The following is a 22,890-nucleotide window of genomic DNA, read 5'->3' as shown; positions in this document are numbered from 1 at the left end:
CTCGACTGAGTCCAAATATTATGATCACAATATCACAATGATCACAATATTAGTCAATACATCGTCATCAATATTTATAATTGGATTGAAATTTTTGACTTTGATTTCATAATAACTGTGTTTTCACAAGTGTTAAAGTTATTTACAAGGAAATATAACACAAACAACGTTTTTTTAAATTTACTTTCTTTATGTCTAAAAAAAGTCTGTATTCATGTATGTTTTGTTATGAAACGGCTGAGCCGATTTCAATAGAACTTTCACTTGAAGTTAGAGAAGGTTGCTGAGTAACAAAAAGGCTACTTTTTAACCAAAAAAATCCCCGCATTTGTAAAAAAACTGCATTTCATGCTGAAGAAGTGGCGAGCGTCACCCAATGATTAAAATATTATTGAGAATTGATACAATTATTACAATTATTACCGTAATCAAGAAATTGTTTTTTACTTCGTTAATATGACTGTTTATTGATTGTTACCTAGTAATTAATATACTTTTTATATTTCACTTATTTTTCATAGCTGGATTTCATTTTATTTTATTTTAATTACTTTTTTCTCTCCCAAAAATAACCAAAATCGTATGTACGTAGTAGGTACATACTAACAAATTTATTGAAAAGCGAACAACGCTTTCTGTTAAATAAAAAATACCACTTACAAAAGTACAAATAAGCACTTTGAAGATCTAAAGTGAAAAGTTATGAAAATATTAAGAAAATACCACCGACTCTGTTGGAAAAGTATTCCGCGATTTGGAAGTAAACACATTTTCATTGTTTTAAAACGAAACATTGTGCGAATTAAAGAAAACAGAATACCAAACATTCTTTATTGCAAACAATTTTAATGTTTCGTCAGCTTTAAATACGTTGAATATTTTTATACCTTTACATTTCTGTTAAGTGCCTCGTTGTTTCAGTGGTTAGCATAAGAGACTTTTGACCATGAGGTCCTGGGTCGACCCAGGTTGAGGTTTTTTGTAAATTCATAGCGCGGAGTTTTAGAAAGTTGATGGTAACAAGTATACATACATCCCTTTGACTCGGAGAGTACGTTAAGCAGTCTGTCAAGGTCTTCATTATTATTGAAATCTGACAGTGATCGTTTATGAATTTAACATTATCACCCTAAGCCCATCAACTCGCATTATAGCAGCGTGGTGGGTCTAAGCTGCATATCCCTTCACTTCTCCAAGGAGGGAGGCTTGGCCCTGTAGTCAGCGGCATACAATCCATCGAAGCAAAAATCCTCTGCCTACCCTGTTTTGGATAGGGATTTTCTATTTTCTTCAATTATTGCATCATCATCATCAGCAACCTATGTTCGGCTCACTGCTGAGCTCGAGTCTTCTCTCATAATGAGAGGGGTTAAGCCAATAGTCCGCCACGCTGGCCTAATGCGGATTGGCAGACTTCACACACGCAGCGAATTGAAAAAAATCTCTGGAATGCAGGTTTCCTCACGACGTTTTTCCTTCACGTGACCTTAAATTTCTTAAAATGCACACATCTGAAAAGTTGGAGGTGCACGCCCAGGACCGAATTCAAACCCACACCCTCCGGAATCGGAGGCAGAGGCATATCCACAGGGCTATCGCGGCTCTCTCTATATTGCATACCCTAGTTAAAAACCTTGTGCACATAACTGTAGTGGGCCGTTAAAATAGGCTGATAATGATGACATTTCTGTAAAACAATTAAATATTGTTTATTTTGATCTGTTTTAAACTGCCTTCCACATAAACGATGCAAAAAGCGTTTAAACTGTCTTTTTGTCGACAGAAGGCTTGCGTTATATTTGATATATCGACATTTCAACAATGGGTCTGGTGAAATGAGAAAAAAAGGTTTGAAAAGGTCATCGATCACTACTTTGTCAACAGCGCGCCCCATCAGTGCCGCAAAACAATTAGTATGACAATATTTATTTCATTGACTAGATTTTCTACAGATTAGCCGTTTCTAAAACACATTTTTTTTTATTATTCTATACGAGTTAGCCCTTGACTACAATCTCACCTGATGGTAAGTGATAATGAAGTCTAAGATGGAAGCGGGCTAACTTGTTAGAAGGAGGATGAAAATCCACACTCCTTTCGGTTTCTACACGACATCGTACCGGAACGCTACATCGCTTGGCGGTACGATTTTGCCGGTAAGGTGGTAACAAGCCATGGCCGAAGCCTCCCACCAGCAATCAATCAATTTGAACTAACTGCGGTTAATTTATATGTAGTAGTAAAGTAGGTGCGAGAGGCATACCAGCAAAACTTCTCTATAACCTGCTTGAAGACCTTGGTTTCACTAGAACTGCAAGTTCTATATTGGAACATGAATGGAAATACGCAAAGCTGTTCTAGAATGATCCCACCAAAATTTGCTGGGCAAGGAGAACAACAGGAGTGGTGAAGATAAGTGCCTTTGGGCCCCATCAGGCGATGCTTCTGCGCTCGCTAAAACCCCCGGTGACGCCGCTGAGGTCCCATAAGGAGCCTACGGCACTTACACAATCAAAAAAAAAATGAACATAAGTGATGACCCACGTTGCCAAGGGCTCGTTGATCCAACAACCAAGTCATACTGCAGTTCTCGGGTTCTGCTTGAAAATTTTCTCCCACTTTTTACCAAGCCATACTGCAGTTACTGTAATTCTCGGGTTCTGCTTGAAAATTTTCTTCTGCCACTTGCCAAATTTTCGCCGCCATCAAAGTGAATGCGGTTTAGCGTTCCGATACGATGACGTGTAGAAACCGAAAAGGTGTGGATATTCATTCAACTCCTAGCAAGTTAGCCAGCTCCATCTTAGATTGCACCATCTCCTTACCATCAAGTAAGATTGTAGTCAAGGGCTAACTTGTAAATAATATAAAAAAAAGAAAAGCTCACTCAGACTTGAATCTAGGACCTCGTTATCTAAAGCCATATAGGCTAATCACTGGACTTTGAACTTGACGAGACTCTTGATATAAAAATAGATTAATTCACCAAAAAGTGCCAAAGTACTAAGTCAATGTTCCTAAGGTTCCAATTGTCATAGAATTTTATTTAAATAATAAAATCACTAGCTACCTAGGCATCACTTAGTACTTTGTAAATCCAGCTCAGTACTCAAAGCACCCAGTTAGAAAACATGCACTTATTCCAAACAATCAAATGAAAATGTGAGAGCGAACGAAACTCTCCGAGGCATTTTTATTTAACTCGCTTACTTGCACAAGTAAAAATTCTGTAAACAATTCCACTTGTGTGGAAGGAATGTTAATTGTGCTCTTTCACTTAAAAACTTCAGCCCCATGTTGGAGTTAGCAAATAAGTTCGAAAAAAAAATAAAAAGGCAACAATGCGCATACTTAAGTGTTCCGACTAACATCTTTTTACTTTGAAAATATTTGTGTAATTGTGTGTGTACTACGGCCCCTCTCTCTCTCTCGCCTGCCTTAGCCAGACATACCTTTTACCATTTTAAGCTTTTATCGCGGGCTTTGAGGGGACGAATCAAGAAATTCCGTAACGAAAATAAATCTAACACCCAAGCCGTGCGTAGTCTAGTGGTGTGAAACTAAGGGTAATCAAAGTTAATCAAAGTTCAATTGTAGCTCAACGTAGACATTTTTATAGTAGAGGAGCCCGAGATGCTAAATTTGCAGTTACTCGAGGGGACCGATTGTATTTGGTAAATTAAATTATAGAAAGAATAAATGGTTATATACTTTTTTCGCTTTTAGCGGTGGAAAAAAAACTACAGACTTTAAAAGCAATTTTTATTACTTTTGCTTACTGAAATTGTCAGAAAAAGTTAAAAATTAATCGCGTTCGTAACTCGAGAACTAAAATATTAAAACTGTTGCCAGTAGGGTGGTAACTAGCCACGACCGAAGTCCTAACCTGGACCAATTATAAAAACCTCAAACGGCCCAGCCGGGGATCGAACCCCTGGGTTCGATCTTGTAAATTCACCGCGCATACCACTGCGCCACGGAGGCTGTCAAATTTCAAACCTGAATTTATTAAAGCCGAGAATTTGTCATGTAAGCTAGGAGCTTACATGACAAATTCTTTATAGTTAGCATAGCTAATTATGGAATTCGATCAGTGGCGGCTTTCGAAAGAAGTAGGTGCCAAGGATCAAGATCATCAAGCGTACAAATATAAAACGTAGTTGTTTGATATTTCCTACGGAGGATCGTGTCTCTAATCATCAGACCCTTAATTTCGCGAAAACCCTACGCTAGAGACATTAAGAGTTTAACCTTTAACTGTGTTTCTCAATTTTTACTGCGAAGCTAAGTAACTGGCGACAGGATATATAATTTGTCATATTATGCTAAGGATAATATTTATAATAGAGACGTGCTATCCTAGTGGACCTCTGCCTTCGATTCGGAGGGCGTAGGTTCGAATCCGGTCCGGGCATTCACCTCAAACATTTCACTTATGTACATTTTAAGAAATTAAATATCACGTGTCTCAAACGATTAGGAAAAACTATCGTGAGGAAACATGCATACTTGAGAATTTTCTTAATTCTCTACTGCCAAGCCACATTCGGCCAGCATGGTGGACTATAAGCCTAACCCCTCTCATTCTGAGAGGAGAGTCGTGCTCAACAGTGAGCCGAATATGGGTTGTTAATGATGATTATTTATATATAATGATGGTTGAGGGTCTGGAACCCTAAAACCTGCTAATTTCCAAAACCACCACAGTCCAAACTTCATAAATGGCTACTACTTACTTAGGTAGGAGCATAGCCTTACGCCTACAAAGTTTTGGCCTTCACAAAATGAAGCATGTGTGGCTATTTCTCCTCTATTTCTCTTCTTTCTCTTTTATTTAGGTTCTTAGTCCAAAATATTTGTGTAATTGTGCGGGCCCTCTCTCTCAAATTTACTTTTACACTTTACAAATGTTACATACCCGCCTGTGCAAATATAAAAGAACCTTTTTCTGAGTTGTTATACGGAACCTAAGCAAATACGGTGCGGCTGAGAGATGAGCAATCTGTCTCCCGAGGCTTAGTCAATACAAATATACATTTTGAAGTATACTATTCAACCATATTTTATATGGAAAATGTTCTATGTTAAATCGGATGAAAGTGAGCTTTTCGATGTGGAAACGCAAAGAGCTTTTGCTCGAAGTAGTGCAATGATAATAATAATAAAGTATAATCTCAAAATGTTGTTAATAGCACTGGCACAGTTACTAATTGTATAAGCAATAATCACATTATTAAATTCCTACTAAACTGTTCAAACTTTTTTCCAGTTATTTCACAATCAGTAGACTTTTTTAGTTTTAAAATTTTTCTTTGTCTTGTTTAATTTTTAAGTTCATAGTTTACTTTTAGTTTGGGTCCTTGGCTGACCTAGGACTGAAACTACAATACTCGGGATCTATTGCTAAATGAGTCTAGTGGACCATAGAGGCAGTAAAAATGTACAACATTCCTTAATTAATTTCCAATATTCCAATATTGAAAATCTTGAGGAATCCTGATAATTTTCTATACGCGTGTCAAGTCTGCCAATCTGCTTATGGCCAGCGAAGTGAACTATTAGCCCAACTTCTCATTCCGCAAGGATCAGCAAGGAAGGATGCTCAACAGTGATCTCCGGCTGGGGATCAAACACCGATTTGTAAATCCACCGCGAACACCACCACGGAGGCCGTCAAATCGAATATCAGAGAACGAAAAAAAAATTCAATAACAATACATAACGCTGATAACAAAACTGCAGTAAAACGCAACGTTACGTTCCAAAATTGAAAGGTCCGCGTTGACGCTATTAAAAACAAGCCTCCAGATAACCTCCAAACGAGGACAGTAACATTCGGTACAGTTGTAGTTTTGTGAACATTTCAAAAGTTGTTTCGCATGAAGATGTCGCGGGCACATTCCAGCCTTTGCGTTAGCATTCCCAAGCGGCATTCCTCGTCCCGCCTGCCATTGTCATCCTTGCAAAGGTAAAATAACTTAATAAGTGTCAATGTCCAAGCAGCTTTTGTGTGGTATTTGCAACATTTAAGTCAAATTTAAATTATTTTACTTTAATACTTGATGGAGTGACCGATGAGCAGTGATATCCCAGTGGTAATGACCGCTACCTGATACCGGTAATCCAACGTGAGGAATCGTGAGGAAACCAGCATACCAGAGAATTTTCTTAATTCTCTGCGTGTGTGAAGTCTGCCAATTTTGTAAATGCATTGGAGCAGCGTGGTGGACTATTGGCCTAACCCCTCTCATTCTGAGAGGCGAGTTGAGCCCAGCAGTGAGCCGAATATGGGTTGATAACGAACGAACGAAGTTGTAATAATTGAAACAAGAAACAAACAATTCCTGATTGAATTAAGAAACAAACAATTGAGCCGTGATAGCCCAATGGATATGAACTCTGCCTTCGATTCCGGGGGGTGTGGGTTCGAATCCGGTCCGGGGCATGCACCTCCAATTTTTCAGTTGTGTGCATTTTAAGAAATTAAATATCACGTGTCTCAATCGGTGAAGGAAAACATCGTGAGGAAACCAGAGAATTATCTTAATTCTCTGCGTATGTAAAGACTGTCAATCCGCATTGGGCCAGCGTGGTGGACTATTGGCCTAACTTCTCTCATTCTGAGAGGCGACTCAAGCCCAACAGTGAGCTGATTAAGGGTTGATAACGAACGAACGAAGTTGTAATAATTTAAACATAATTACCAAGAAACAAATAATTCCTAGATGTAAACGATTAACGCTAAAACAAAATTGGCTTACGACGAATCATCATCATCATCATCATGATGATGATGATTGATGAGCAACTTCAGCTTCGCAACTCGTTGAGTTATGTCAGTGACTTTGGTTCTTCTGCGGATCTCCTCATTTCTGATTCGATCACGCAAAGATACTCCTAACATAGCTCGTTCCATCGCCCGCTGTGTGACTCTGAGCTTTTTTATGAGACCCATATTTAGCGACCAAGTCTCGGAACCGAAGACTTTTGTCTTCAGGCACTGAGGAATTTCGGACGAAAAGAAAAGGAAAAATCATTCAGTCACAATTAATAACAAGACCCAATTAAGTTTAATTGATCTAGATTTAGCGCAAAAAGAGCGTAATGAAAGAGAAAAAGCTTTGCGCTAGTGTCGTTTAATGTTTACTGTCTGTACAGTAAAAACGGACAGGCTGCAGTATATTTCTTGTAACTACGAGATAAATAGGTTTCATTTGTAAAAGAGAATTTTCTTTGTCCATTTTCTGTTACCTATTTTGTTGGGAGTCTTATTATTCTAACCTAAATATTACTGGCTTAAGAAACCTTTTTAATCATTACAGTATTATTAGAAGGCTTCGAAGCAAAAGATCGTAGAAAATAAAAATATACAATTATTATTTACTTTATTTTTTTTCGCTGTTTCGACATCTAGATCGAACATATTCCTGTTTTTCAAAGGATATAATCGTATTTTTTTTTATTCTTCACAAGTTAGCTCTTGACTACAACCTCACCTGATGGTAAGTGATGATGCAATCTAAGATGGAAGCGGGCTAACTTGTAAAGCTTGAAAACACATACACACCTTTCGGTTTCTACACGACATCGTACCGGAACACTAAATCGCTTGGCGGTACGTCTTTGTCTGCAGAATGGTAACTAGCCACGACCAAAGCCTCCCACCAGCCAGACAGCTGGACCAATTAAGAAAACCTCAATCGGCCCAGCCGTCGATCGAACCCAGGACCTCCGTCTTATAAGTCCACTGCGCATACCACTGCACCACGGAGGCCGTCAAAATAATACTTTTAGTGCTTATTGTCCATACAATAACAGTGGCTATGTCATCATTTAATAAAACAGCTTCAAGACTTTGGCCTCACTGAGCTGCAGCAAGTTTTATACTAGTACAGGTACCCAAAGCTGCTAATATGATACTACCAAATTTCACTAGGCACGAAAAACAACATTAACAAAGAAGGTGAGTGATGACAAGAGATAAAGGAACTTAACCCTACACCCTGACCACGAGTCTCGAGCTCGGACTTTTTGTCTATTATTCAATGGACCCGACAACCAATCCTGAATAGGGATGATGACAGTTTTTTTAATTGTATATAAATTAAGAGTACGCTAATAGTAAAGCAATTTTGTAAAAGGAACAGGATATCTGCGATCATTACTTTCGGAGCTACAGGGATTTAAAGGGTCAGATTTGCGGCGCTGCCGCGGATCCCTGAAAAATGCCCCATACAAAATGGCACGAACTAATGACGTCGTAGTTCACATATTAAAAAATGGCACATTTAATGTAAGGAGGCTAAAACTGTATGAATTTTCATCTAATTACGATAAAAGATTTTTTAATAGATTTTGAAATTTTATAATCTCATTTATTTTGCAAATATCCAGTCAATCTTTGCTTTTTATGTATAAATTAGTTAACAAGGACCCTATTTACCCGAATGTATCTTAAAAATCAATATATTCAAACCTAGTCATCATCCCCATTCATGTAATTCTAAGCTATTCTTTATAGTTCGGATAGTATTACAATAATTTTTTCGTGAAATAGCTTTAATTAACAAACTGAAAGTAAATAAAACGTAAAGCTAAACTTCGAGTCTGTGCATTATTCTTAATAAGTCGTAACGTAGAGTAACTTAATTCGCAAAACTTCTTAACAGTAAGAATTAATGCTGAATAATTCATGCTGTATCGGGATTTAAGTATTTTTCCTTCGAAGTTTGTTTTGAGTTAAGTTTCAAACGAAACGTTTTGTGTATTTATATTTTAAGTTTAATAAAACATTCACACAAAATTATTTTAGAGTCACTTTAAAAGCCCAGCGTACTTTAGAAAGTCTCGAACAAGTCAATTACATTACGCACTAGCAATTTAAATAAAAAGCGTCCACAAGAAGTTGCAATACCTTTTTATTTGCCTTGCCTAGAGTGCTTTTTGTAGAGATTCAATATAGACTAAGATGAGAGAGAAAGGAATTTCATGTTTATTTAAGTTTGCACATTTTAAACTAACCCGTAATGTTACCTAATCCATTTACGTCCGTGTCGGTTCATTAAGCTGAATAGGCAACAAGATGATGTGGAACAAATTTTTAACTGATGCACTGAATTATTAGGTTGGAAAAACTTCACTGGGAAACCGATAATTAAAATCTAACATGTATTTAGTTCTAGTACTGAACTCTGTACGTCACTTTATACGTAATTTGTATACAAAATCCTACTATCCTACTAATATTTTAAACGCAAAAGTTTGTATGGATGTTTGTTACTCTTTAACGCCACAACTACTTAACCGATTTGGCTGAAATTTGAAATGGAAATAGATTTTACTCTGGATTAACACATAGGCTACTTTTTATCCCGAATAAATCCTTGGTTTACGAAAACCTTATGATTTTGATGGTATGAGTGTTTGTTACTCTTTCACGCCTCGGCTACTGAACCGAATCGCCTGAAATTTGAAGTAGAGATAAATTTATAGTATAGATTAACACATAGGCTACTTTTTATCCCGAAAAATCCATGGTTGCTTTTTGTGACGTTTTTGATACGTAGCCCGCTAAGTGGTATCCCGGATCTTATATTGCATGCATAACCGTTTAATTCAATATTTTTGCAAAGATTTATGGTCTTCACAGAGAAGATTATCCGGTGTCAGCTTAAAAGGTAGAGTTTAGAAGTGAACCTAATAAGTCTTTAAAATATTTACACACTGCCAAAACTAACGTATCTGAAAAAAAGTACTCTTAGGTTATCGTTTTTTTTTTAATAAAAACATCGTATGGCGTATGGCGTATTTAAATTTTAAATCAAGTGGCAACTTTGAACACGAAAAATTTTGAGGTGGCATATATTTTGTGAACGGATGCACGAAAATATGGAAGATTGCTTGGTCATTAATATAATATACTCAATCTTTGAGCAGGAGGGCCATGAATTAAAAAAATATTTTGTTTCCGGGACTATATTCCTTACTTAGTGATGACGATGAAATATTTCCAAAATACCAACCGTCCTATTACTGAACTATCTACAGAATTACGTTGCAAGCGTTTTTGTTATAATCAGCTGTGTCTGATATGAAATATCTTTCACAGAATATTGACATGATCCATGAGCGAACCGCAGTTTTTGTACTATTTCTGCTCAACTCACAAAGCGTGTCCTACGGTCAGGGCATGAAATTGAAAAACCGTGGCAATATACGGAATTATTACATTTCACCGACCCCATCTAATGACGTTAATATATTATACGCCTTCACGTTAGAAATAGCATCGATATAAATCGTTAGATGGGTCCCTCCATATTAAAGAACGCTAAATTTTATGTCATTACCCAAAGACGTGCACGCACATCTTATCTTAGTACGTAACAAGCGCATGCTGTGAGTGGACGTGGACTTAATAAAATATTTACTGTTTTTTCTTATTTTAATTCCTTAATTATGCCTTCGTGTTCATTTTGGAAGTGTAAAAATACAAGCCACAATATGAATAAAGAGAAACGTGTTACGAGTGATGATGTACTCAATGTGCGAAACCACTTACAATTCCGCGACGCGTTGAGGCCCATCTAACGATCGTTTAATAATTGTATTGAAATTTATACGAGTTTCTATCTAACCCGATGAATTTTCTACCGCCTAATACACACACATTTTCATCTTAGATATTTCTATTTTATTACAATTTTAAGTTATATTTCGGCTTCGCCTCATTGCACAATAGACATCACGAGTGCTACAATAGCTAATTACGTTAAGTGGCTTACCATACTTTTTCTAAATAATGATAAAATAAATGAAAAAATAACCAAGATTTGGTAAATAATGTATAATTGGCGTTGGGCAAGGACTTCTAGATTTAGTTTCTTACAAGGAAGCCTGAATTTTTGTAGCTAATGCCATACAACTATTAAAAACTTAAAAAAAACAATCATTGTAGCACAGTTCTCTCGTGTGGTAATGAACATTACCAAATGACCTGTAGAAATTAATAGCTTTGCGATATGGTTTGAGGCTTAAGAAGTAGAAAAAAAAATATCGAGATGTCAAAAATACTAAATACGATTAAAAAAAAGAAATCCTTCATTATCATTAATTAATTCAAAGAAGTCATCAGTCAGTTATCAATTCCCAAACCTGCCTGACAGACAACGATAAACAATGACACTGAACGTTGTCCAAGCTGTAAGTAATTAACTGAAGTGCTCGTGAGCTCTGCTCTACAAACCCTTGGGAAATACTAAAATTACTAACCCATTTACCTAAAAGCCTATACCGTATCCAGTTGAACATTAAATAAAAAATGAGCCCGGTGGCGAATTTAATTTAATTAAAAATAATATATTTTTAATATAATTAATTTAGAAAGTATTTTTTATCAAACTTCGAAATTTAAAATGATAAAATGAATAAAAATCTAAATATCTGAAACTAGCGGACGCCTATGATTTAAGATTTATTTTTTACTTTTTTGATACATCCGATCTCAATTAAATATAGCCTAAAAGTATGATACTCCAGGTTTGATGCTTGAGTAAACAAATAAATTGTAAAGGACTAAAAATACCTAACACTTTAAAAAAAATATGTACAAAAATATGGCGCCAATTAAAATCTGTACGAATTTGTTATTATGTATAGATTTCATCTATAGACTATAAAGACTAAATATATATTTTTTATTTTTAAACTTTTATTATTTATTTAATTTCTAAAAATAGTATTTTGTAATTAAGTATATCTCTCAAACCTGTACATCAATTCAAATTGGTTGTCTGGGAAACGTATAACATTTTTCCACCTGTGACTAAAAATTACACAAAAACCTACGCTTTTCAATTATTCTCTCGTGCGAGCTCTATTTTCCTAACTTTCATGTCCAACAGTTTATATTTTTAGAATGCATGATGGAAAAGTACTGTATTTTGTAATATGTTACATTTAAACTTTACAAGTGAATAAAATTGCTCTGAAATTATAGCAGAACAGACGAAAAAATAGACATACAAAATAATATGGGTTAATAAGTGAAAATATTTCCGACCCTTGTTTTACTGAACTCTAAAAAGTTATCTCAGTTTTCAAAGTCATGTAAAGCATACTATTTTTACTCTTTTGTGCTACTTTCTGACACTTTCTTCTTGTGAACTATATGTACCTACAATGCAGTACTTACTTTCAAAGTTATAAAGATTTTCTTTTAAAAAATTCTTAGTAGGCTTTTATAGGAAATTTGACTGTAAAACAGGCATATATACAGAAAGCAAGTATAACCACAGAACCCCCTACGGTAGCATCGAATTCATTCAAATTATAATTAGACTTAAATATTCATATCCAATAATAATCTATACTAATATTATAAATCTGAAGAGTTTGTTTGTTTAATTGATTGAACGCGCTAATCTCAGGTACTACTGGTCCGATTTGAAAAATTATTTCAGTGTTAGATAGCCCATTCATCGAGAAAGGCTAGTAGGCTAGATATTATCCCCGTATTCTTACGGGAACGGGAACCACGCGGTTTCACCCGCGCAGCGTCAGCTAGTCGTAATATAACAACAACCGTAACTTTTTATTGAGGTATCCGAATTTACTATAGTTTAATCCTGTATTGTACCACGACATTGTAGACGATATCTAGGTATTATTTGTTTATATAAAGTTCGTCGTTAACCACAACTAACATTGAGTTGTGTATAAATTTCCTCTTTTGAGCGCCTCGTTTTTCATGCGCTAGTAACAGTATTCAATCATCTAACAGTATTTAATATAATTGTGCTTAGTCATATAATTTACTGATAACCAAAAAAGCATTGCTTGAGTTTGTTGTTTGTTGTTGATGGCTTTTCTCATACAAAGGCGCACTTTTAATCTTCTTTTAAGTTTCGAAAGTGAAATAAATTAATTTCGAAAGTGAATTTGATATACTTACTCATCGATATAAATCGTTAGATGGGCCCCTCTATATTAAAGAACGCACAATGTTGTCATTTTTCAAACATGTGCACGCACATTATAACTTAGTATACAACAAGCGCATTCTGTGACTTAAAAAATATTTTACTGTTTTTTTTCTTGTTTAATCCCTTAATTTAGCCTCCGTGATCATTTTGGAAGTGTAAAAACAAAAGCACACACGAATATAATGAAAAAGTTGTTACTTTTCATTCGTAAGTATTTGCGAAACCAATGACAATTCCGTGACGCTTCGTGGCCCATCTAACGATCTACGATCGATGTACTTACTTGACTCTTCATCGGGTCGGTGTTGATCTGACACATGTAAGTGCCGGAGTCCTTCGGCTGTACGTTGCTGATATACAGCTTCCAAGTGTTGTGTCCGTTGTGTGTGACGGACAGACGCGGGTTGATGTTCACCATGTGTGTGTGCATCGCCAATATCATCTTAGTGTCTGACTTCAACCAGGCCACCTGGATCAGAGGATAAGCATGATTAAGAAAAAACTGAAATAGAGAATACTATAAGAGAAGCTAAGCACTAGCTCATCTCTACACTGGTAAGGCAAGCAGACCGCGCACGACCACTCAGGTCGAACGCCGGTGACAGACTGACATTGCCCCCACTACCACTATAGATGAGATAGTGTATGTAGTATTGTAGGTATCTATTTAGTATACACAAACACTACAGAGATCGTTTAACTTTTAAAGTGTCTTTTGAAGGTGTTGTTGCATAAGGTTACGATGCGTTACAGGCATGAGGGCGGGGCGTTGTTTTATTCTATTAAATTAAAAAACGGAAAAATGTTCCTTACGTATATTCTGGAATCAAATTGTACAGTACGAGTAGATGACGATATTTTGCCGAAATTCAGCTTTAATGATTTACTCCTGTTTTTTAAGTACAACTGGAAGTACCTACCCTATAAGTTTTGACTACCTTGACGGTGTATCTAAATATGCGTTTTCTGCTAAACAAACAGCTAGGTATATCTTTTTTTTTACGTAAACTTTGAAGTTTGACTTTATTACAACTTTATGAGACCGTAGACTTGAGCATACGGTTTGAGTTGCAACATGATATCTTCACGTATTTTTGAAATAAAGAGTCTTATAAGGATTCCAGTTTTCCTTTTGAGGTACGGGACCCTAAAAAAAAACAGAGAATTAATATCTCAAAATTGCCAACCGTTTTGTTGAAACTGTCATCTGTTTTTAGAGTAAGTTTCATTTTATAAAGATAATTTCGAGTGAAAAGAGTTAATAACTTTGGTATTTCGAAACTACACTACCTATTTTAACACGGTTCAGAGAATTAGTCTACGACATGGTTTAAAGTAAACGTATTTTCCCGATTCCACTTTTCCACAAACCTCTTAACCACTTGACTCCTAAATAGGCGACCGGTCGTCCGTTACGTGACATGTAAAAAAAAATATAAAGTAATCTAAGGGCAATAGGCGAGCACAGTATCATGCTCCGCGCGATAGAGGAATATAAAGATTTTTTAGATGGCTCACAACGGTAGATTAAAACTGCATTCCCTGACTGTCGGCTTCTTCAACGCAGACGGGCTTTTCGATAAAATACTCGCGGGTAGGGGTAGCGAATGGTTAAATAAACGCTTGTAATATCAGATCATATCAAGAGACATATACGTACCTTAAAAGTGCCGAGATGATTGACGGTGCACGTGAAATGAACGTCGCGCCCCTGTGCGACGGTGATGTTCTCCAATGGGGACAGGAATTCCGGCTCGGCTGGGTCGCCGTACCCCGAGCCCTGCAGTTGGCCTGCAAAATAAACGATCCCGTTTTCACCGCACCTCGCTACTGACTAACGGTTTTTCAGAGATAACAGATAACTGTGATTTCAGTACATTTACTCGTACGAGTATTTGTAGTTACAACATTATTGTGATAGCCTAAGTGTATTTATTTTGACGACCTTTCTGGTTTTGTTGGTAAAGCTGTGGTTTTCAACAGAGGGGTCCTGGTTTCGACTCTTAGCTTTCCCGATTGTAGGCATCAGCCGTGGCTAGTTACCACCATATCGGCAAAGACGTACCGGCAAGCGATTTAGCGTTCCAGTACGATGCCAGAGGTATGGCTGAACGTGTGCCTCTGCTAGTTAGCCCGCTTCCTTCTTAGACTGCATCATTTGCATGGATTTTAATTAAAAAACAAGGGCTACTTTGTTTTTCAATTAAAATAAAAAGTTTCTCAGTATTTTATTTAATATGTTTGTTTCTGTAAGTATAAAGAATCTATATTATAAATTCGAAAGTGAGACTATCTGTCCGTCTGTTATCTTTTTACTTATAAGCCGCTGAACCGATTTAGATTGACATAATTGGACTTTGGAACTGAACAAACTTCTGTCTATTCCAAAGCAAAAAATATAATTACAAAGGGGTCACGCGTGTCCACTAGTTTTACATAAATAAAATTAAAATAGGACTGTACATATTTTTTAGTCGTCATTGCGTTTATTCCGTAACGTAAGATGTAGTAGTGATTAGTAGTAGTAGTAGGAGAAGTAGTTTTGAAGTTATCGAACAAACCAATCCAATCCAATCATTATGACAAACTTAAACCATTACGTAATATCATTACGTCGACAACCCGTAAAATAACTGTTATAAAATGCAGATGCTAAATGTTGAAAATTTTAACTGGACACTGTAAAATTCGACCTCGACCTGTCCTCTACCTGTCACAAAATCCGTTCTTAGTGGATGTCTACTATAAACTACCACCGCCAAATTTCATCATGTGAGTCAAGCGGTTATCGATATTTCGCGATGAATGAAAACCCTTCGCTTTTATATATTTAAAAGAAGAAAATGAAAAAATATGTTTAATTTATTTATTAGCACTAGCAAACGCCCGCGACTTCGTCCGCGTGGAATTCTATTTTTCACAAATCCCGCATTGATTTTTTTCGGGATAAAAAGTAGCCTATGTGTTAATCCAAGGTATTATCTATCTTCGTTTCAAATTTCAGCCAAATCGGTTAGGTTTGGTTAGGTCAGTAGTTGCGGAGTTAAAGAGTAACAAACATCCAAACAAACAAACGTCCATACAAACTTTCGCGTTTATAATATTAGTACGATTAGTAGGATAGTGTTATGTCAATGAATGCTATGGCTTGTACACCATAAGACAGAAATTTAGGTTACGCATCTGTTGCAGGCGGGCAGCTAAGTTATCACTTTAATAATATCAGAAATGCGTTGTATCTTGCTTCTTACCGAAGCTTGTGGTCAAGTGAATTACAAAAATATCAAGAAATATCATTTTACATTATTCCTTGTACATTTCTTTATTTTTGACCAACAAAGCTTCCCATGAGCTTTCGTTTAGCTGGGATAGCCCAGTGGATATGACCTCTGCCTCCAATTTCGGAGGGCATAGGTTCAAATCCGGCCCGGGGCATGCACCTCCAACTTTTCAGTTATTATTTTAAGAAAATAAATTTCAACATAAACAAACATCGTGTGGAAACATGCATACCTGAGAATTTTCTTAATTCTCTACGTGTGTGAAGTCTGCCAATGTATGCCAGTCCGTATTGGCGTGATGGACTATTGGCCTAACCCCTCTCATTCTGAGAGGAGATTCGAGCTTTGCAGTGACCCGAATATGGATTAAGGATGATGATGATAAGCTTGCTTTTAATAATCGGGATCGAACCCAGGCCAGGCAACCCACGGAGGCCGCCAAATCAAATGGTTTATCTAATCTCCATATCTCTCTTGTATAAAAAAGTCAGTTTGGTCCCTTAGTAGGCCAATAAAATAGGCTGAATAATAACTCAATAATCAGTAGGTACGAAACTTTGGGGTTGCCAAACTTTCGTCGTTATCAACCCATATACGGCTCACTGCTGAGCTTGAGTCTCTTCTCAGAATGAGAGGGGTTAGATCAATAGTCCACCACGCTGGCCCAATGCGGATTGGCAGACTTTACACACGCAGAAAATTATGAAAATTCTCTGGCATGCAGGTTTCCTCACGACGTTTTTCCTTCACCGTTTGAGACGCGTGATATTTAATTTCTTAAAATGCACACAACTGAAAAGTTGAAGGTACATGTCCCGGACCGGGTCCGAACCCACACCCTCCGAAATCGGAGGCAGAGGTCATATTCACTAGGCTATCTAATCTCCATATCTCTCTTTTATAAAAAAAGTCAGTCTGGTCCCGTAGTGGGCCAATAAAATAGGCTGAATAATGATGACTAATTAACCAGTAGATCTACATACGTAGCTTTGGGGTTGCCAAACTTTAGCCTTTATAATATTAGCTAAAAACAATTGCCTTTTAAAAGCGAACAACAATATTCTGCGTAATATTCGAGCTCTACCTCGGTCCCAACACTTGACCGTTAAGTTATCACTTTAATAACAGCGTGCGTTAAACTTGCTAATGGTGCAGCATTCCGTTGTTCCCGTTCTGTCGAGTTCCGCTATACTTCCTCCACCCACTTCCGCATTGGTGTTAATTTAGCGACGCTCCAAAACGGATTTAAATTTAGATATTGATAATCGATTTGGCGCTATTCCTAATTTTATTGGTGCACGATTTATGTGACAACACTTTGGTGAATGTGGATTTATGTGATTATTGTATTTTGTTAAAATAACAGAAATGCTTCCGTCTTTTGAATTGCAAAATGGAAATTATTTGTTTGTATTATTTGCGTGGAATTCAACCTTTCCTTCTCGAGCTCTTTACTGTGAACATCAAGAAGTTATTTATTTATAAGTAAAATCAAAACTTAAGCTCAAAATTCCCTCCTCCTTTCCCAGAAATTCATTCCTTCCTCAAAAAAAGGCTGATTTTGAAGGATCGTTAAAACTACGTATCTTTTATTTAGATAAAAAATATTTCTTTTTTTTAATAAGTTGTTGTCCATACCATAATTAGCATTTCGAGAATGCGATTATTTCTTATGCGATAATCAATTATTTTCAACAAATAAAAATAAATAGAAATCTAGCCAAATATAAACAAAAGGAATATAGGTTGAATTACCCTAACAAATCGTCAATTAAAATAAAAAATATATCAATTAATTATTTTTAACAAATTAATTAATCCACGTAGCCAAATTCAAACAAATTGAGTATAAGTTGAATTGCCCTTACAATCAATTATAATAAAAAAAAGTTATCAATTAATTATTTATAACAAATTAATTAATCAAATTTTCCACGTAACCAAATTCAAACAAAAGGAGTATAGGGTCAATTGCCCCTACAAATCACCAAATATAATAAAAAAAAATCAATTAATTAATTTTAACAAATTAATTAATCAAATTTTCCACGTAGCCAAATTCAAACAAAAGGAGTTATGTTGAATTGCCCTTACAATTCGCTGAAACACGGGCCGGGCTTGGGCTTGCACAAACAAAAGTAAATTGCTGACTCTGCTGACTCCGGCTACATTATAATTGATTTATTTATGCTGATTTGAACTGTATATTTAAATTGTATATTGATTTAGCAATTGATGCATCCATTCATTCACAATCAGCCTGTTTTAACAGCTGACGGTCAGGCCTGTTTATAACCGACTTCAAAAAAAGGAAGAGGTTCTTAATTCGATGTTTTTTTTTTAATGTTTGTTACCTCATAACTTCATTTACCGATTTTGAAAATTGATTTTTTGTTTGAAAGAGTATTCTTCTAGATTGGTTCCATTTAATTTTATTGAAAATCTGTTTAGTAATTTTGTGTTAAAATCAAAATAAGTGTAACACGTCTTTGAAGTCGGTTCCATGTTTATATTAAAAATATATATCTTACAGGAGGGTTTCGGATCACGAGATCCTGGGTTCGAATCCTGAGTCCGGATATAGATACTGAATTTTTCTTTGTCTTAAATTTCTGAGCCCAGAGTTGGGAAGTTAGTGATGTTTCACCGTGCCTAGGAGAGCATGTTAAGCTGTCCCGGTCATTATTAACATCAGATAATGATCGTTAAAGAACTTCGTCACTAACAATGAGCCTTTTATGAAGGCTCAGAGTCACTCAGCGGACCATAGAACGAGCTATGCTCGGAGTACCTCTGCGTGATCAAATCAGAAATGAAGATACCCATAGCAGGCGAAACAAAGCCATAACTCAACGAGTCGTGAAGCTGAAGTGACAATGGGCGGGGCACGTAGTTCGAAGAGCCGATAGACGTTGGGGTCCCATGTGGTTGGAATGGTGACCCCGCATTAGAAAGCGCAGTGTTGGTCAACTCCCACCAGGTGCATCGACATCTAGCGAGTGACAGGGACGCTTAATGCAGGCGGCTCAGGATCGTGATGTTTGGAAGTCCCTATGACGTCCATCGGCTGATATAATGATGATGAAAGAACTTATCATTATCACCCTAAGTCTGCCAACCAGCGTGGTGGATTTATGCTCCATATCCCCTAGTCTCCTATAAGGAGGGAGACATGGCCCAGTAGTAGGCCGTAATTAAAATAGGCTAATAACACTTTGCATGCATGCGTATAACACGACCTATATAATTCTAATTAAATATAAGTCTGGACTGGTGTAATTCACATAAAATGTAATTAATGGTGTATTCTCGCCATCAGTCGCGCACCTCCAATGTACAGATAGCAATTAGCATCTGCCATTAATTGAATTTGGCCAACGGTTGTCCGAGCACCCGTGATTCGGTTCTCGGCGTTCGGCCTTCGGTGATTAGGGACCGGCTCGCTTAAAAAGGGTCACACTAAATGTCCCATACTGTGACATCAAAACGATTAATGGCTTCGTACGGGGTTTCGGAACTCCGAATATTTTCGTTCAATTCGGCTAATGCGGAGCTCGGATTTTTACTTTTTTATATTTTTTTTTACCAACCGAATTAAAGAATGATATATAACGTTATTCGTTGGACGTTTCTAGGTAACGGCGTTTAGTTAATAAGACATATTACGGTAAAGACCTTTCTTGTTTTATAGATACGAGTAAAGCCGTGGAATAAATGAATTAAAGAAATTAAATTGTATATGAATGTTCTTTAACAATAATATTATTACAAAACTAGCCTTTCTTTATTATAAGTAAAGCGTGTTCAGTTACGTAGACCCGTTTGAGTTTGATTTTTTAATCCCATTCCCCACTAACTAGTTGGGAAAGACTGTATTAAGAGTGGGTACGACAATAGTCCAACGGGGCGGGGATCGAACCACCACCCCTCCGTGATGAGTCCGCTCTAACCATTGAGCTATTGAAGCTTGCCATGTGGCATGAAGATTCTCTTTCTACAATCGCAAACGTTTCGAAAATTTAAAAATGGGAATGATATTTGTTATCGACTGGTCACGTGATCAAGTTACCCGTATCGATCGGATTCCCATATATTTTTAGTTTTCGAAGCTTTGTAGGATCGACGTGCTGATACAAAGGTCGTTATGACAACTTACATCAATAACTATAACTAATATTATAAAGAGGAATGATTCAATTGTTTGTTTGTTTGAATTGCATAAGCCAGATCATATTCAATCGACACGACAATAGATCCAGTAGTTTCAGAATACTACTGAACCGATTTGTCGTTGACTAATTGAACGGACCGACCGATACTTCATCTTTTTGAGTGTTTATGTATATATTTATAGATGTTTGCGGGAAACTAACATAATAAATATCCACGTTGCGTCGTTGCGGTTATAAATCAAGTTACATTTAAATAACCATCCCATACAAAATTGTTTGCGAACAACCGGTTTGATGTGAACCACAATGTAATAAGTTTATAAAGTGATTCCTATGCGACATATCAATTTCATGGACACACTTCATTTACATTGGAAACTACTAACTTATTTGTATACCCGGTATTAAAATCAAATTTTATTTGACGGCGGCCTCCGTGGCGCAGTGGTATGCGCGGTCGATTTACAAGACGGAGGTTCTGGGTTCGATCCCCGGCTGGGCAGATTAAGATTTACTTAATTTGTTCAGGTCTGGCTGGTGGGAGGCTTCGGCCGTGGCTAGTTACCACCCTACCGGCAAAGACGTACCGCCAAGCGATTTAGCATTCCTATACGATGCCCGTGCCGTGTAGAAACCGAAAGGGGTGTGGATTTTCGTCCTCCTCCTAACAAGTTAGCCCGCTTCCATCTTAGACTACATCATCACTTACCATCAGGTGAGATTGTAGTCAAGCTAACTTGTACAGAATAAAAATAAAAAAACAGGTTTAGTTCACAAGCCTTTTCAAACCTCAAGTTTGACTATATGTAACGTAATGTAGTTTGACTATATGTACCTAATGTGTCTCTACCACTCTCTCTTATGCTAACCTCTTTTCAGCAAAATCTGCCTACTGAACCAGTGTTCAGAAGGCAGGTTAACGCCCGTATTACAAATCTATTTACGATATTCTGTAACGATGATTTTAGAACTCGACGGTGTACTCTCAAATTCACCTCTATCTCTCTCTTTTCGACGACTCAAACTGTCGAGATCTAAATAGCATCGTTTTTAGAGATTACTTTCTGTCACAGTATAATTAGTAGATATTCACATCATAATTGGTACCTGGAATGCCAAGATTTTCGTCTCAATTAGACATCCATCACATCCAGGAATTTTCAGCGCGAAAATCTGCTTCTTTTTCTTTCAAGCGTAGGAAAAGTAGGGACATTATTATTATGGTTACGTGGTGTTTAAATATTTTATAGCCTAAGCTTTCTGGCCAAATAAAATACTCACTTTCTTTGATATTCCAAACTATTATATATTGCAAGAAAATATAATCTACGAAAAAATTACATTACTTATGCCTTAAAGTGCAGAATCAAACGTGAAACTGCATAATTTCTCTGGAATGTGGATTATCACCTATCCAAGTATTGAAATAAGCGTTGAAATTAAATTACACATGCTCATTAATTTGGAAAGAACATTGATTCATTGCGAAATGAAATATGAAATCATTACCGCCGCAATCGAACTTTTGCATTTTTAATCACTAATTTATCTGTGCCAATCGATACAATCACAAATGGAATTATGGCGGAATTCAATCATTATGTACATTGTACAGTTTAATTAATCTTGGTATACTCGGAGCTCTAGGTGCCAAGCATCTCATGGCCCGTGCCATGGAGAGCACGTTAAGCCGTCAATCTCGGTCATTATCATTGATAGTGGTCCTTAATGATTTTAACATTATCACCCTAAGCCCGACAACCCGCATTGGAGAAGGGTGGTGGGTCTCAGCTTCATATCGCCTCACCTATAAGGGGGAGGCCTGGCCTTGAAGTGAGCCCTTAAAATAGGGTGATAATGATGATGATGATGATAGTCAATATTTATGTGCAGTATTGAATGTTAATATTAAAATAAATACTACTTCACTCTCAACGCGCGTTCACGAGGTAAAAGGTCTTGATAGTCAAACATACAACTAAGTGGTCCTATAAGGGTTGTGTTTTTTCTTTTCAAGTACGGAACCCGGAAAAAGAGTTCGGTTTAGTTAAGGATTTCTTATAAAACTTAATTTAAAAATCATGCATTTTTTAAACTTTCCAAACATCAAAAACGCTGTTGTCCATTTTGTGACGTCACAATGTTATTTGATGTATTAAATGTCAAATTAATTGTTAACTCATATTTTTGTCAAACGCTTCGTTTGTAAGCGATTTGTTATGGTGACGTCATGAAACAGTTGAAATATAAACCATCATGGCCGACAGGCGTATTGGCTCGTATTGTCAAAAACATATTTAAAAACTAAAATTTTCATGTAGTCACGTCTCAAAAAAATATGAAAAAAAAATCAATCTAGTAGAACAATATAGAACTATTTAGGACCATTTAAAAAAGTGTCGGCTAGCCTACGTTCAATACCTTTCCGTAATACCAGCCTAAGATCAACCATTA

At 36.6% G+C, this 22,890-nt stretch overlaps 1 protein-coding gene across 1 annotated transcript in view; it reads right to left on the bottom strand.

Annotated features, from left to right (window-relative positions):
* Positions 1-22,890, bottom strand: part of LOC112042983 (lachesin-like) — a 100,647-nt gene that overhangs the window by 33,413 nt on the left and 44,344 nt on the right. Inside the window, exons 3-4 of the mRNA XM_024078217.2 lie at positions 14,644-14,774; positions 13,267-13,452 (exon numbers count right to left, since the gene is read on the bottom strand). Of these exons, the coding sequence (XP_023933985.1) occupies positions 13,267-13,452; positions 14,644-14,774 (317 nt within the window). The remainder of the gene's footprint in view (positions 1-13,266; positions 13,453-14,643; positions 14,775-22,890) is intronic.

This window comes from Bicyclus anynana, chromosome 10 (assembly GCF_947172395.1).
Source record: "Bicyclus anynana chromosome 10, ilBicAnyn1.1, whole genome shotgun sequence".
Classification (NCBI taxonomy): Eukaryota; Metazoa; Arthropoda; class Insecta; order Lepidoptera; family Nymphalidae; genus Bicyclus; species Bicyclus anynana.
The sequence above is the reverse complement of the archived record's forward strand: the minus strand, read 5'-3'. Positions and strand labels throughout refer to the sequence as shown.